Genomic DNA, 15,253 nt, shown 5'->3' with positions numbered 1-15,253 from the left:
ATGTTTGGGATAATTAGCACTAAACCATGCTTCAGTCAGCATTTAATAAAGCTCTACAGTATATGAGACAGCATATGAAGCAAGTGTAAGTATTGGAATATTTTTGTTACAAATAAACTATATTCCACTTAAAAGTTTGAGATATTGCAGTAGTTTCTATAAAGTCAGAACTTGTATATAAGTTCCAAAAACCTCGAGGGAATAAGCATTCAGCAATATTATTCTGGTATTGGCATATGTGTCACTAGTACAAGGTTGTTTTTTACAAACATAAAAGTACCTAAATCCTGTCATCGAAAACTTGCAGGTCCCAAGAACTGAAAATTCTGAAGAGTGATATCTGCTTACCTATCTGGGAGGTACTGGCTTTGCTGTGTTTTAAAAGTTTAATTATATTTTATTGATCAAACAAACTGAAATAAATCATAAGGAGAGTACTGCCCTATTTGAGAAGCAGGAAAAAAATACTATCTTTGCAGATAGACTTTCAAAGAATCAAAAAGTTACTTTAATAATTTATACTTAAAGAGTCCTGACAGGATTGAGATCAAAGATAAAAAAATTATTTGTAAAACATTAGGTCTGACTGATTATTGATGTGATAAATTATTGAATGCCTGTAAAAAAACTCTTTATGTTTACACTTAAAACAGAAAAACCTTGAAGAACTGGTTTTAAACAGTTAAATAGCATATATTTAGGTCTTGAATTTGTCTTGTCCTTCAACACAAACACTGGGAGAGAGCATAATTAGTCTCTATTTGCCCTTAACCACAGGTCAGCCAGAACTGCAGAAAGCACTCACTGCTATCATTTAAATCCAGGAGCAACTTCTTAAAGTTTAAATTCTTTGTGTTAAATGTTGGCCCAAGCTGAAATTGCAACCAGATTTCTTAGGTCTGGGCCTCATCTGCTGTGACAGCTGGCCTGCACTGTGCAAGATGGAAACAAACCACAGAAGTACTTCCCCTTACATCACGGATACTCTTTATTTGTTTAAACTTCTATTTAACCTCCTTCAACAGCATCAGCTCTCAAAGAATGCCAAATCCATCTGGTCATACCTACGTACCCCAACCCCTGAGCATACATGTAAGTACTTGACTATGCCTTGGATTGCACCTGGGATTATAGGCTCAAGAACCCTTCCTCGTTCATCCCAACAAAACCACCACAGTTTTACAGGCTTCTGTCCCTCTGTGATCTTTCCCATCAGGAAAAAACAGGTACTGGAAAAACTACCCCCTAAATATCTGCAGCAAACTTCCAAAGCATTAAAATGATAAACTTCTTTAATAAATTCCATTCCTCCATTTTAATAGCATAAGGGGAAGGGATGATTTTATAGTTCTGCTGTAGGAGTCAACAGTGAAACATTTTAAAACACCTCCATCTCTGTAAAATTACACAACATTAAGTACAATGAGATCAGTTAAGAAGTCACTGTCCAAGGCTTACACTATACAGAAACTTCTGAAGGCTAACAGTTGAAAAAAGTGAGGAAGAAACGGTGAGCAGTTCCCCATCTAAAACAACACAAGCAATATTTGTATGCCCTAAGACACACCATGTGTGGTCTTTACAAAAAGCAAGTCATGAAATCGACAGAAAGCAATAGGTGCTTTGTTTAATACTATGACATCAATCTTTCTACACTGAGCAACAACATTTAACTACCCGGCTGACTAAACACAAAGGAGACACAACCATAATGCACGAAGAGCCCTCAGCATCCTGAGGAGCCATAAAATGGCAATTACTGAACTTACTCGTACCAACCTAGTCAGATAGGGCTTGAGAACAGGGGACATACATGTAGAATCACTTAGGCTGGAAAAGACCTCTACGACTGAGTCCATCATTAACCTAGCACTGCCCAAGTCTACCCACTAAACCATGTCCCTAGGCACCACACCAATGTCCCACATAGCAGTGTCTTCAGCCATCTATCCTGAATTTCAAATGCTATCAAAGGGAAAACTCGATCTTAAACATTAAACCAGACAGTTGGGGTTGGAACACAACAAAGGAAGAAACTGAGGAGACTGCTTGGGTACGAAACACCCTGGGGCAGGCTGGAGGGGCTGCCAGAGCCACAGATATCCTTGAAGTATTAAAAACTGAAGGATTGAAGGATAAGCTTGTTAAATGGAGTGATGTTGCAAACAACAAATCACTAGCTCTGATGACTGAGATTAGAGATTCCTAAAGGTATAAAATGATCTAGTGATCCCAGGCAAAAGAAACAGTGTCATGAATTTAGCTGTGATTTTTTGTTTTCAGTCCTTTAGATTAAAAGTTCCACTGCAAGTCTTACTAACTAAATGAATAAATAATTTAATAAATGTTTATTTGCTGCACTGTTAAGCCTGTCTGGTGCTGGGAGACAGGATGAGGAAAAGAGAAACCTCCTTCACAAACACAGCAAATCCAAAGCAGTTTGAGCAGGCGCCTCTGATGAACCTATAGCCTGGAGTATGTTTAGGGAAGCCACAGGCTAGGGAGTGTTTCCTGCCAAGCTAGAGAGAATCAGTGCCAAGTGCTTTGAGTTTTGGTAAACGATTCCCTCTAGCAGGTACAAACCAGCACCCCTTCTGTGAAGGGCAGGTGGCCAAGATATATACCACAGCTCCAAAGCAACACTGAACTATCTCAACTGGCATGTGAAAAATTTTGTAAACCAGTACCCAATACTGTTCAACACTATACTTCTAGTTCACCTTCATGTAAGTTGACTTTGGTAAAAAGAACTACATTTTATCACAATTGTTATTTACAAAACAATGGATAACTCCACATTAATTACTTCAGTAAGCTTGTTTACAATAGAATTTTTATCCTATGAGAGGAGGAATGTTACCTCATGAGCTCACTTCTGGATAAAAGCGTACAGTCTTCAGAACTCAAGACCTGCTGAGGTTTAATACTTCAGGACTACTCACCTTGAGATGATTCCCCAGGAAGCAATTTGTGAAATTTAGAAATTGGTGAAATACCAGTTACTTTTAAAAATACATGAATAAATCCAAGTTACAGATGAAAATCCTCAAAATACACAGCCATTTGTAGTGCTAGACGCAGCAGAATAAAGCATAACCAGCTATACAATTCTAATGTAACTTAATGGATAAAAAAAATCTAAATAAATATTACAAAAATTTTAACTCCTTTCTCCTCCTGCTTCCTCCAAAGTAAATGCCAACCAAATTACTTTAGCCAAGTAAGATTCATCTAAGGCTCAGTTTCCGCAGAAGAATGCGTAGTACGAAGTTGCTCATAAAGCTTTTTTCAGGTACTACAATGGATTTAACTTATTCAGTAAAATTATACTAAAATGAATATTTTGAATTTATGAAATTGTATAAAAAGTTAACAATAGCTATACTGGGTAATATAGTCCAGCAACCATTCTCCAACAGCAGCAGTGGGACATGCTGCTAGAAGTATATAGAAGTGTCCAATTATAACTGTAAAAATATACAGTCCAGAACCATTCTAAGCTAGAGATCCTATCTTACTCTCTATGTCCTCAAGACAGATTTTTTTCTGATTGATTTTGCAAGTCATCTTTTGAACCTGCAACATCCTAAGACAAAGAGTTGACAACTTAAGTAATCATCTGGCAAAAACATACACTGCTTTGCTTGTTTTGAACTTCATCTATTACTTTCATCTGATATCCCTAATTTTTGTAAATGAGACCAAACTGAAAAATAGCTCCTTTCTAGGGGGTCACAATTATTTTAACACAAAGGAGTCAGAGAAATAGCTATACTGATGCAAAATCCACGTGTAATCAAGGCCAAAAGTTTGATCCTATTTTCTGTGTGAATTCAAAGCTCTTAAGCAAGTCACTGGGATTTGGAGCAGGGCAAAAAATTCATGAAGTGGAAAAAGAATTCCTCAAGAAGCTGTTTAACCCTGCTATATGATTAGTGTTGTTTGAGGAACATAATTTAAAAAAAATAAAGCCTTCACTTCTTTAAGAGTTCTCAGTAAGACTGTAAGTCTGGGAACCCACACATAATTCATACTTTTTGGCAAAAAGAAAGAACTAATTTGAGAAGAGGTCTGACCTAAAATATATATAACCAGACAATCCAGTTTCCAAAATTCTGTCTCTGAGCTAGATAATTAAACAGCTGAAAGGCAGCTATTAATCATCCCTAAAGAGTCTTTTTATTATCCTTAGTGGTTTGTCTTTAACAGAATCAAGCTAGTCACCAAACAATATTATGCACAGGTAAGCAGAGGCTTGGAAAATGGAAGCAGTTGCCACAAATCAGGGAAGCATATAAGCAGTGCATCTAGAAGTAGAAGAGATTACTTGGTATTCAGACAGACAAGAAGCCTGACAGCTTGATCAGACAGGACAGAAAAAGAATGTAAACTCTGAAGGAACGTAAGCAACCGCTATTCATTTTTTTTTCCTTACTTGTTCTATAACCAAACTGTATCATACCTGTTTTTTTCAGAACAAATCAAAATCTCAATGTCCTAAGCAAACACATTGTCCTTGATTTTAATGTTTAATTCCTTCTCTTTTAATAATTCCTCTTTAAGACTACCTTTGTGCAATTTCATATGGACATCATTTTCATCCCAAAAGAAGAGAAGATGCTGAAGTTACCAAAGCTTTGACCTATGCTGAAGGTCAAAGATTTCTTGGGATCTATATCCAGATCCTACCCTATGATCCCATTAACCTGTACTGCTGTGACTGAACAGTGCTAGGCAAGTGAAAAAGAGGAGGGGATGGCAACTGAAATAAGTGCAGGTCTTAACAAGTCAAGTCCAACTATACAGATTAGAGTTACGTAATTTTTTCAGTCTTAGTTTTCTTAAAATGTAAACACAACACAAAATAGTAAGTATGTTCAAAGACATTCAGGAACATTCAAGAATAAACACGAAGTGACTGTAGAGAACTGGAAAATATGCTCACTATTTTTATAAATAATAGTGCATGCCTCAATGCACTTTTGTTTGGTTACTTACAACAGAATCAGATCAAAAGAGATTGTTATGGGGACCAGATGAGAAAGAACTAATATGGCACTGACACCAATAAGAGTCCCTGAAAAAACAATAGAGAAGTTGCTAGCTGAGGACTTATTGCCTACCTGGTTTTACACAGGCTAGAAGAGTGTGCTTCTTACCCATGTCTAAGCCCAAGATCAAAAGATACTAAATCATTTTACAGAACCTTAGGCTTAAGAAAGAGAAGTATGTCATTATAGGTCTATGTTAGGTGAGACTGAGATAGGGAAAATCCATTGCAAGAATGTCAGAAAGAGCAAACACAGATGCTAACATACTATAATATGGTCCTCACAGTAACAGAAAAAACTCTAAATCACGTCCATGTAAGGATTAAAATAGATACCGTGAAGAATTTTCCTATATGCTCCTGTTCTTTTAAAGCAACTTATGTAAACAATGCAGACATTTTGGCTTTTTTTTTTTTCCTGAAGAAACTGTATCTCTGGCACTATAAAAGTCTTGTAGATGACATATCTGAAGAGGTATTAGCGATGTCTGCTGATATTAGGCAGACTAGTTCAACATGAGGCCTCACCTGAAGGAGGCAGGATGGGCATGTAACCTGGAAAGGATATGCACAAAGAATACACGAAATTATAAAGGATACCAGAAAGGTAGACCAAAGACCATAACCTGAACTTGAAAATGTCAGCACCTTTGCCTATGTCCAAGATTAGAGGAAAAATTGACAACAACGGGACATTGTGACACATTTATTAATACCAAATCTGTGTATTACCACATCATACACCACTACAGAGTGAATCCATATCAGACATGGTAACTCAATGTTGTCGAAATAATCGTGCTTTACAATAGTTTATATCAGATTCCCATATTTATGTTACTGCAAAAACAGATGGTACATCATCCAGTACAACATCCAGAGATGCAGTTACCTCCTTGCAGCAAATACATCTTTGTTACCAGTAAAATGTCTTTGTGCCATTTCAAAACTTTGGAACATTTGATTGTGACTTGCTGTAGACATTACTAAACTAGTTGAACCACAGTCGAACAGTCTTGATATTATAACCACTGATAAACATGTCAAATTGGTGAGATATACTGTAATCTGGACTTTGTATGCAGTAGACTCACCAGCCTGGAGACTAACAAGTGCAATGTATTAAAACAGAAAGTTACATTTTTACCTACAGATCATTAACATTTTGAAGTGATAATTCAAAGGAGAAGAAAGACTAAAGTGAAGTTTATGAGGTAGCTCAATAATTTAAGAAACAAAAACATTGCAACCTTAGTATGAGCAGCAGGATTGCCAAATAAACGTAGTGAATAATATTTCAATACATTTTAGAAACTATTACCTTTTACTTTTTCCCCCTTAAATGATCCTTGAAGAAACAGCTCACTGATCAATGACTTCCTCCTCCACAAAGATGTTCCAACATGTGTTGAATTTTGGGGACATTAGTACCACCTCTAGAGCATGGAGTTTGCCTACAGGGATAATGTAAGTCAGCTTTATTGCAATATTGAATGGTTCTCTAAGGTTTTCTTTTTATTGTTCTTATTCTACATCCTATATTTATCACTAGAAGTCCATTTCTAGATAGAAGATAGACTTTATGAATGAATCTGGTAGACAATGAATCTCCATGAAACAGTGATCCTAATTTAACCCTCCTTTGCAGAGACCAAGAAATTTAGGTAATTCAATTCCCAGATACAAACTTATTCTGAGGCTGAGCAACTTATTTTGGGAGGCCCTGATGGCCCGAACTGTCTTCCAGAAAGAGCAAGACCTTTCAAGAAGGTTTTTCCACTACATTCATTAAGAAGGAAAATAAGATAATACGGTGAAAATAAATTTTAATTTTTCCAGTATTTGCAAAAGCAAGTAGTATAATCATGCTCTTCAGTTAGAGTAAGACCTTTAAAAATTATGATTGAAGAAATAGCTTCATTTTCTTCGTAATTAATCATAGTTTGAACATATACTCATTTATTTTGACAAAGTACTTTTTGATGAAATAACATCATTTCTGGCACTTAGAGGTGATAATGCTAAAAACGTAATTCAAATTCTGTAGCATTGCAGAACCAATAAGAGTAATAAAAAGAAAACCTTAGAAATACACAAAAAATATTGAACAGAAGCTGCCTTACCTTTCACAGAAAGGCAGACTCCAAGCTCTCAGGTGGTACTCAAGTAACCGTTCCAACACATGTTGGGACATCTTGTAAAACAGGAAGTCTAATCATGGACCTATTAAAGAAAGAACAACAATACAGTTTAACAATCTTCTGAAATACTTACTGATTATGTTTATTTGGCAACTCTGCTGCTGATACTAAGATGGGAACATATTCCCACCTTTTTTGAAAAGGAAATAATAAATGTAAGCAACATTTAATTGCCTTATTTTATAACATTAGTAAACAATGAATTGCAATACAAAAAACATTTGCTATTAAATACAATAAAATGTTTTTTCAATGTCAACATATTAAACTAAATGATCATAAATGGGAGGATTGATAAGAAGATGAGAACAGTGCACACCTAATCTAAAATTTGTAGCAAATTCCTTGCATTATACTAGTGGAAAATAAAAACAACCAACCAATAGCCTCTGCACTCACTAAAAAAGTTACTATTTCAGATGTCAGAATTTAGATACATCTTCACACTTGTGCCTCTGCAGGTGACATACTTAAGTTCATAGGAGCTATAGATGGCTAATATAAATGGCATTCCAAATAACTTGTGATTTGTAGTTATAAAATACCTAATTTTTTTCCCCTGAGAAGCAGCATCTAGAATCACAGAAAACACCAGTCTAGGTACGGTTCAATTGGACTAAGTATGTTGTTAGGATAATGTATAACTTGAAAATGCTGTGCTAAAGGAGAACAAGCGCTTTATAGGCTAATTTGCACATTAGAACTATCTCCAAACACGAGAGTTATGTCCACAGATATTTAAGGAGGCCATCATGACAGAAAGATGCTGTTGGAAAAAATTGATATTAAAAGGAATATTTCAGTTTGAAGACAAATCAACTCAAGGATAACAAGTTAAAAGTCAATAATGAAAACAACTAAGATCAACAAAAAGTGCAGTGAAAACAAAAACATGTTTGCAGGCAATCTGATGGCTCAGAAATTCAGAACCCACTACTGTACTCTAAGCAGCTATAAACCCCTCTAAAGTAAACCAACCACAGAAATAAGTATACTTTTATGTTAGAACTGCTCTGTATGTGAAAGAGCAATCATCAATAGTACAGTGTGATCTCATTCAAACATGACTACAACTGTTGACAAACAAACAGATGAAACAGAGATGACAGAACACCTCTATTATTAAACTAGTAGCAAATGCTTTTAACAGAGGCTCTGAAATCCACTGGCCTGGTTCCATGAAGGATATTCCAATCACTTTTTAGGTGGTTTAGCAATATAAAATGCCCTCCAGAGTATTCAAATTATTTAAAATATATACATATGCAGACAATTCCGCTGCCACTGTGATGCCACATAGTAGATTCACTGTACTATAGAATACAGAAACACAGATAAGCTATTTCATTATGCTTTAACATGCATTTCTACAGCAGACATGCAATTCAAATGTGACTGAACGAAGAAAGAATCAAGCAGATCAATGGTCAACATTTCATTAGACGATTAAAAATATCCTGTATGCAAAGTAACAAAAATGTAAATCTATAAATTGTGTTCAGCTTAACCCTACAACTGTTAAAACTGTGTTTCAAATTTCATAATAAATCCTCTGCATGACTATGTGTAGCCTTGCCTAAAAATCTATCTGGACAAAGCAAGAGAATCCAGTACTAATTTTTTGGTAAGTAATGTCAGAGGTGTATGCTATTTTGTCAACATAATAGACTTTTTTCAAAGGAAATTTATATCAATGCCAGATAACAGACATAAATGCAGTATTTCTCAAAAACATCCTATAGAAAAATTGATTTTCTAGCACAGATGTAAAAATAATTATGAATCACTGTGAAATAAAAATACCATAATTTATGTTCCAATGCATTTTTATGGCACACACTTAGGTAAAAATAATTTGAAAATAAAAGATGGACGGTTAAAATGGATTCAATATGGCCAAACCAGTCCCACATTTCTTAGAATGTCACATTTGTAATTATTCTATTTAGCCAGAACTCCATAACAATACAAATTGGGTTAAAAAACTGGGTGAAGAACACTGAAAGTGAAGTGAAAGAGAAAGAAACAATCTTACTCAAGGAATACAATATGCCAAACTCGTGTTATGTTATTATTGCTTTAAGACAGTTATTTATGATTAAGGTACTCCACCTATTGTGACATTTTCGGGATAGGCATGGAAAAGCAAGACATCATCATCTCATTGGAGAGGAAATCAGAATTGATACAAAGCTGTGGGTATTAATATTCTACTGCAGACTCTCAGCTTGTGAGGATACATACTCTGGTGACCACAAAATCAACAGCAAAGTTTCTTGAACAGCTAGCAGAGTCTTAAGAGACCACCAATTCTCAGCAAGAAAGCTTCTCAGTAAAGGACGTAACATTGTCCTGAGTGGAAGTTTAAAAAGTAACCTCCATAAGAAAAGCAGATTTCATCCCACTGTACCATGCTGAATGACATCAACAACAGACAAAATTGAAGATAATCGTCAGGGCTTCTGTACACAAAAAAAAATATGTATTATGCTATGAAAAACTCATCTTCCCATTAAAAACAATAATACGTGAAAAAAAAAAAAGTACCAGTCAAACATGCAGTGCTATAAAATCTCCAGAATAGTTTCACCAGAGTTGGATAAAGAATAAGGTTAATGACTGCTATTTAGACATTAGGCTAATAATTTAATATATTTCTTGTTCATCTCACTGTATACAACTCTTCTTTATACACAATTCTAGTTATTATTTGTTAATCATATTTTATAATATTTTTCCCCTTTCTTTTTCATATCTGTTCCCTTCCAAGGTCTTAATTATAAGGCAATACGAATAGGGTCACCTTTTTATCACATCCTTATGGGTTGTTAATGTTTAATGTTAACTAATATTAAATATAAAATACGGTTGAGCCTAACTCTCATCTGCTGAGCCTCAAAAACAATGCCCCAATTGAAGTAATTCCTGAGTCAAGGTGTTTCTATCTTCACAACACTGTTACAAACCATACTGAATCTGCATTCTTGAAACGATTTGCTATGCCATACTGTTTTATTGACTAAGGTGTTGCCCCCTTTGGTAAACAGTGGAAACTCAGAATGTGTTCTAGCTTCTAGTACCTAAAGAAACCAATACAGCATTTTTACCCACCCCAAAAAATAAAAAACTTATGAATGAATAGAAGTGAAACAAGTACAAAGTTATTTTTCTTGTTTCTTTCCCATGAAAAACATATGAAAAAGCTCAGATTTTTCAGCACTTTTCAGCTTATCTTGCCCTTTAAAGAAATATTACCCTTTTACTTATGGACTGAAAGGCCTAAAAGTTTTAAAAATTTAAATGTACATCAGCGCATGCATGAAGAACATCAATCTCAACCTCTTGACTTCCCAGTAAGAGAAACAACAGTCATAGAGCTCTTTGCATATGTTTCACTGTGCTGTCATACAGAAAGATTAAGGTTTAAAGTTTATGATCCTGTATAGAATAGCAAAAGAAATACATTATCTACTAAGAAATATCCACTCTTGGTTTTGCATCAAAGAAGAATTTGAAACAGTCGCAACACTGTCTTCCTACATGAACAAATGGCAATGATTACCAGCCAAAGATGACTAGATACAAAATTGGATAAGGAAGCATGTGGGAAGCGAATGAATATCTTTGCATGAATTACCTTTCAGTTACTTCTTCCATTTAAAAGGATCAATAATAATATTACTCATTTAGATTTAAAATAAACTTTGGATGATAACACTGCCAAGTTGAGCAGCAGAGATAAGAACGTACAATATATTAAGAAACCTTTCACTATAACTTTGAGGCATTTGGCTGGTGGTTACTGCCAAAGACTGAATAGCATCTGCTCTCACTTTAGCAGTTTATATTCTGACTCTAGTGAATGGAAGCACAATCTCTGAAACAGCCTTTGGGGAACACTACTGAGTTGCTCGACAGAGCTCTTACTCAGAAAAGAGAGGAGGAGATTAATATTACAGAAAACTTGAAAGATCTAGCTTTTGAGAAAGGAGAGAAGAGCAGTTTCCTAATACTGTACATACCACAAATCTCTCTTTTACTAAAACATTAAAAACATGCCCTAAAACTAAAGTGATCATTAAATATGAATAGATTTAAAGGTAGAAAATGGGGTCTGTTTGAATTATATTCAGATAAAATGAAGAAGTAATGTATTTTATCTCGTTTGTCAACATGCATAACAAAACCAGAAGAATGAGGACTCACATATCATACTTTCTTTTCCTAATGTGCTTGAGAAGGTCACAGCCTCCTTTGCTTAGTCCTGGTGTGTCTAGGCACAGCAACACATGGTAAGACTGAGTTTTGTCGTGATCTTACAATGTCATTATTTTAAGTGCCCAGTAGCACAACTAGCAAATTTGTGTGTGGTCCCATGCAATCAACAAATCTGGCCACACACAGTGAAAACCAAGCTTCTAAAACTTCAAAAATCAGCTGAAGGAATTCTCTCCTCAAGAGCCATAGATCCCAGATAGCAGCCACTAGTGAACCCCACAGCCACTTTCAAAACTATAAAAGGCTTCATATAAAGCCAAAATAAAGCTCTAAAAGTGGCTGCAGGAGATCACTAGGAGTGGCCGCTCTTTTGGATTCACTGCTTTTGAGAAGTAAATCCCTGCAGCTGCTTTTAAAAGCTTTGAAAGTTTCATTTCAATTATCAAAGCCAATAAAGCTTCAAAAAGAGCCATAGGGATTTGTTCCTCAGAGGAGCAAACCCCAAAAGGCAGTGATGAATAGTGTGATGGGTTCTGTGGCTCTTAAAGTATGTACAGATTCCTGTAAGTCCTACACTTGTAATTACAGCTCCATGTTGTGCAGCAATTGTTACACCCAGACAGCTCATTAAGGCTTATATGGCAAATTCATTACTTATTTCCCATTCTTTTTAACAGTTTTACATCTCCGTTTCCTTTTTGTTTTGTTACACCTGTATGACCCATCATGTGAGCATCCCTCACAACACATGTTCAATCAAATTTAACCAAAACCCTTCTGCCTTCCCATCTCAGATGGCAATAAGCCATCTCACAAAACATTGCACATGCTTGCCCAGACTGCGTCACATAATGCCATCATCATATCATTTCAGCATGATAACTAAAGCATGTAAAATGATTCATTTCTTAGAATGGCTTCAACTTAAAAGGCGTCTAATTAAAACACAAAACAAAGCTTGACAGTAAGTCAATGAAGAACCTTGCCTGCAACTGCAATATAAAAAGGCTTTCATTAATTCCATGAACATAAACACAAATAACATTTCAGCAGTATCCTTAAAAACCTAAAATCTTAAAAGCATAACTATGCTGATTTGTAACAATATCTTTGAAATCATAAGGACAACTAATTCCCTAAAAACTTTTATAAATTTAACTACTGACATAAGAAGAGTTTATAAAAGAAAAAAATAAATATATGCTCCCAAACACTTAGAGCTTTGCATCCTAAGACTTGGATGATTCTTAAAATATTACCAAAAATTGTGATGAAAAGATACATTTAGGTACCAGAACATATATAGGATATTAACCATGTATGTCACATAAAACATATTCTAGGCATACTTACTAATCTTAAAACATCACTAATTTTGATTACATATTTTTTCTACTGAAGTTTTTAACTTCTGTTTTCAAATGGCAGAGTGAATAAAAACACCTTTTAGTCAGGATAAATAAATACATCTTTTTGAAAAAATGCTCTAAGATATCACTATGAACGTAAATAGATGTAGGTGTTAGCAACTGAATTATTGGTTTGTATAGGGGAAAAAATCTTGACAGATAACTTCAGCAGTATGTTAAATCTTATTCACAGGTGTCCTCTGTGACCTGAACTACTTACTCTACCTCTCTGTTTCAATCTTCTCATGTGTAAAACATGAAGGAGGATTGTGAGAAATAATTAATGTTTGCAAAGAGTTTTGAGATCCTTGGATATAAAAACCATGGGGAAACCATGAAGTATAAAAGTAGCAGTATACTTTTTTTTTTTAATTCAAGTTTGGGGTAGCCAAGTTACTTTTATCATAAAAACCTTGAAAGTTTAAGGATACAAGTTTATGTAATAAAATGCATAAAAAACAATTTTTAACTATCTAAAGTACTAAGCATATTCTGTTACTTAGAACCACATAACACAAAAGGAAACACTATCAAAAGGAGAGGACGTTTCTCACCCATTTCAAGTATGCGTTTGTGTAGAGGTATAGCAGCAAGAAAGGGTTCATCTTTACAGGACTGTATCTGGGTTCCAACCAAGTCAGAGTTGGTAGCCATAATTCGGGCACTTTCTTCGTTTAGATTAACACCGGCCATAGATGCAACATCATTGATGTCATCATCATCTCTATAATGAAAATAGAAATAAAGAATAATTCTGCATGTGATACATACGTTTTATGTTATCTGCTTCGCCAAAACGCAACACGCCTGGTGTCTGGGCCAATTTGAGGCAAAACCATCAGGGTCTCAATTCTCATAGAAAATATTCTCAATTCCGAAATAACTATTTCTCTGAATATATTAGGAAGCCCTCAGAAGCAGGAAAATTTGTCTCTAATAGAAGGAGTGACAGAGGTGTCTTTTCTTCATCTGCAAGTCAGTGATAGCAACGATACCAAAATGGTCAGGAAACTAAGAGCAATAATCATCATCAACAATGACCGATCAAAAAACATTCAACTATTCTCTTTATGCTGAAACCCGTGAGTGAAATGATAAAATACTTTAAAAAAAACAAAACAAAACAAAACAAAACAAAACAAAACAAAACAAACAAAAAAAAACCACTAAAAACAAAAACATGAATTTGGAATCTTGCACTGTTTCACAAGTGCCTACCAAAATGAGCACCAAAGCGTTTTCAGCACTGTTTGGTGAAGATTTTTTTGACTCTGATGAGTATATAGGTAAGTTTGGTTTCCAAGCATGGTCTGACTATACACTACTATTTTCTCTGGTAACGTACAAAAATCAGTTGAACATGCCATCTACTTTTAGAAAAAATGAGCTGCATTTGAGAAGTTGATGGCAGCATTTCCCAAGCCACTGTTTGCCCTGCAATACCCTTCCTAACTGTTTGAGGAAGCATTGACTAAAAAATTTGAGTTTCAGAAGACAGATCATACCTCTATCTCCCAGCATCTGTTATCTCCTACCTCTATAAGTTATGACTTATAACCGTGGAAACAAACCATCTGTTTTTAGCACTACCTGTTTAGGAGATACATATGACACTAACGCTGTATTTCAGTGTTTTCTAGGAGCAACTACATAACCTTTGAGACTATATGTATGGAAAAGATCCAAGTACATCCAACTTAAGACTCCTACTACTGCATTAAACAAACTAGTAAAAGCTTAATTTAAAAGATTTATTAAAAAAATACGACATATATGCCCTTCTATGCACCCTAGAATACTTACTTTCAACTTCCGAAAAGCTTAATGCCTACTGTAAAATACAAAGCTACAAGTAAGGTGTGAGAAAGAAAGAATGGAGAGAAATCTAGAAATCTACAATCCAGATCCTCCCTGCATTGCACATAAATCTGGCTAGCAATAAGTAATACATTAACTCTCCCCTATTTCCAGATCATGTTTCCAGGAGCTGGTTATTGAGGTGCTTTCATCTCCTTTCAGCACTCATCCATACAAAATCAAGATAGCATTCCTGACTTCTCCCTAAACTTGCCGTCTGACAAGTCTTTTGGGACAATCTACATAAGCCCTCAAAATTCTTTATGTGATTTGAAAACCCAAGACAAGTTTCACCTCAAAGAGCAGTGCAGAAGAAAAACATTTAGAATTTGAAATCAGTGATTACAACAGTAAGGTTTGCTAAATAAACTCACATAAGCACATAAGCACTATCAACGTTCCCCTGACATGAATAAGGATGAAAGTAGTCTTTATTCAGTATACAACACTGAGTAATCATTAGCAAAAAGGTCAGCTGTTAAGAGGGTCAAGTATTGCTCCCAAATCAAGCTATTCTG

General features: G+C 35.1%; 1 protein-coding gene across 2 annotated transcripts in view; it reads right to left on the bottom strand.

Moving 5' to 3' along the window:
• The window catches only part of LOC137862137 (transcription initiation factor TFIID subunit 4-like), a 142,520-nt gene that overhangs the window by 87,319 nt on the left and 39,948 nt on the right, over positions 1-15,253 (bottom strand). For both annotated transcript variants that reach the window (XM_068693835.1, XM_068693834.1), the window contains exon 10: positions 13,433-13,602. In XM_068693835.1, coding sequence (XP_068549936.1) covers positions 13,433-13,602 — 170 coding nt within the window. The remainder of the gene's footprint in view (positions 1-13,432; positions 13,603-15,253) is intronic.

This window comes from Anas acuta, chromosome 10 (genome assembly GCF_963932015.1).
Source record: "Anas acuta chromosome 10, bAnaAcu1.1, whole genome shotgun sequence".
Taxonomy (NCBI): domain Eukaryota; kingdom Metazoa; phylum Chordata; class Aves; order Anseriformes; family Anatidae; genus Anas; species Anas acuta.
This window is presented reverse-complemented; position numbering and strand designations above follow the sequence as displayed.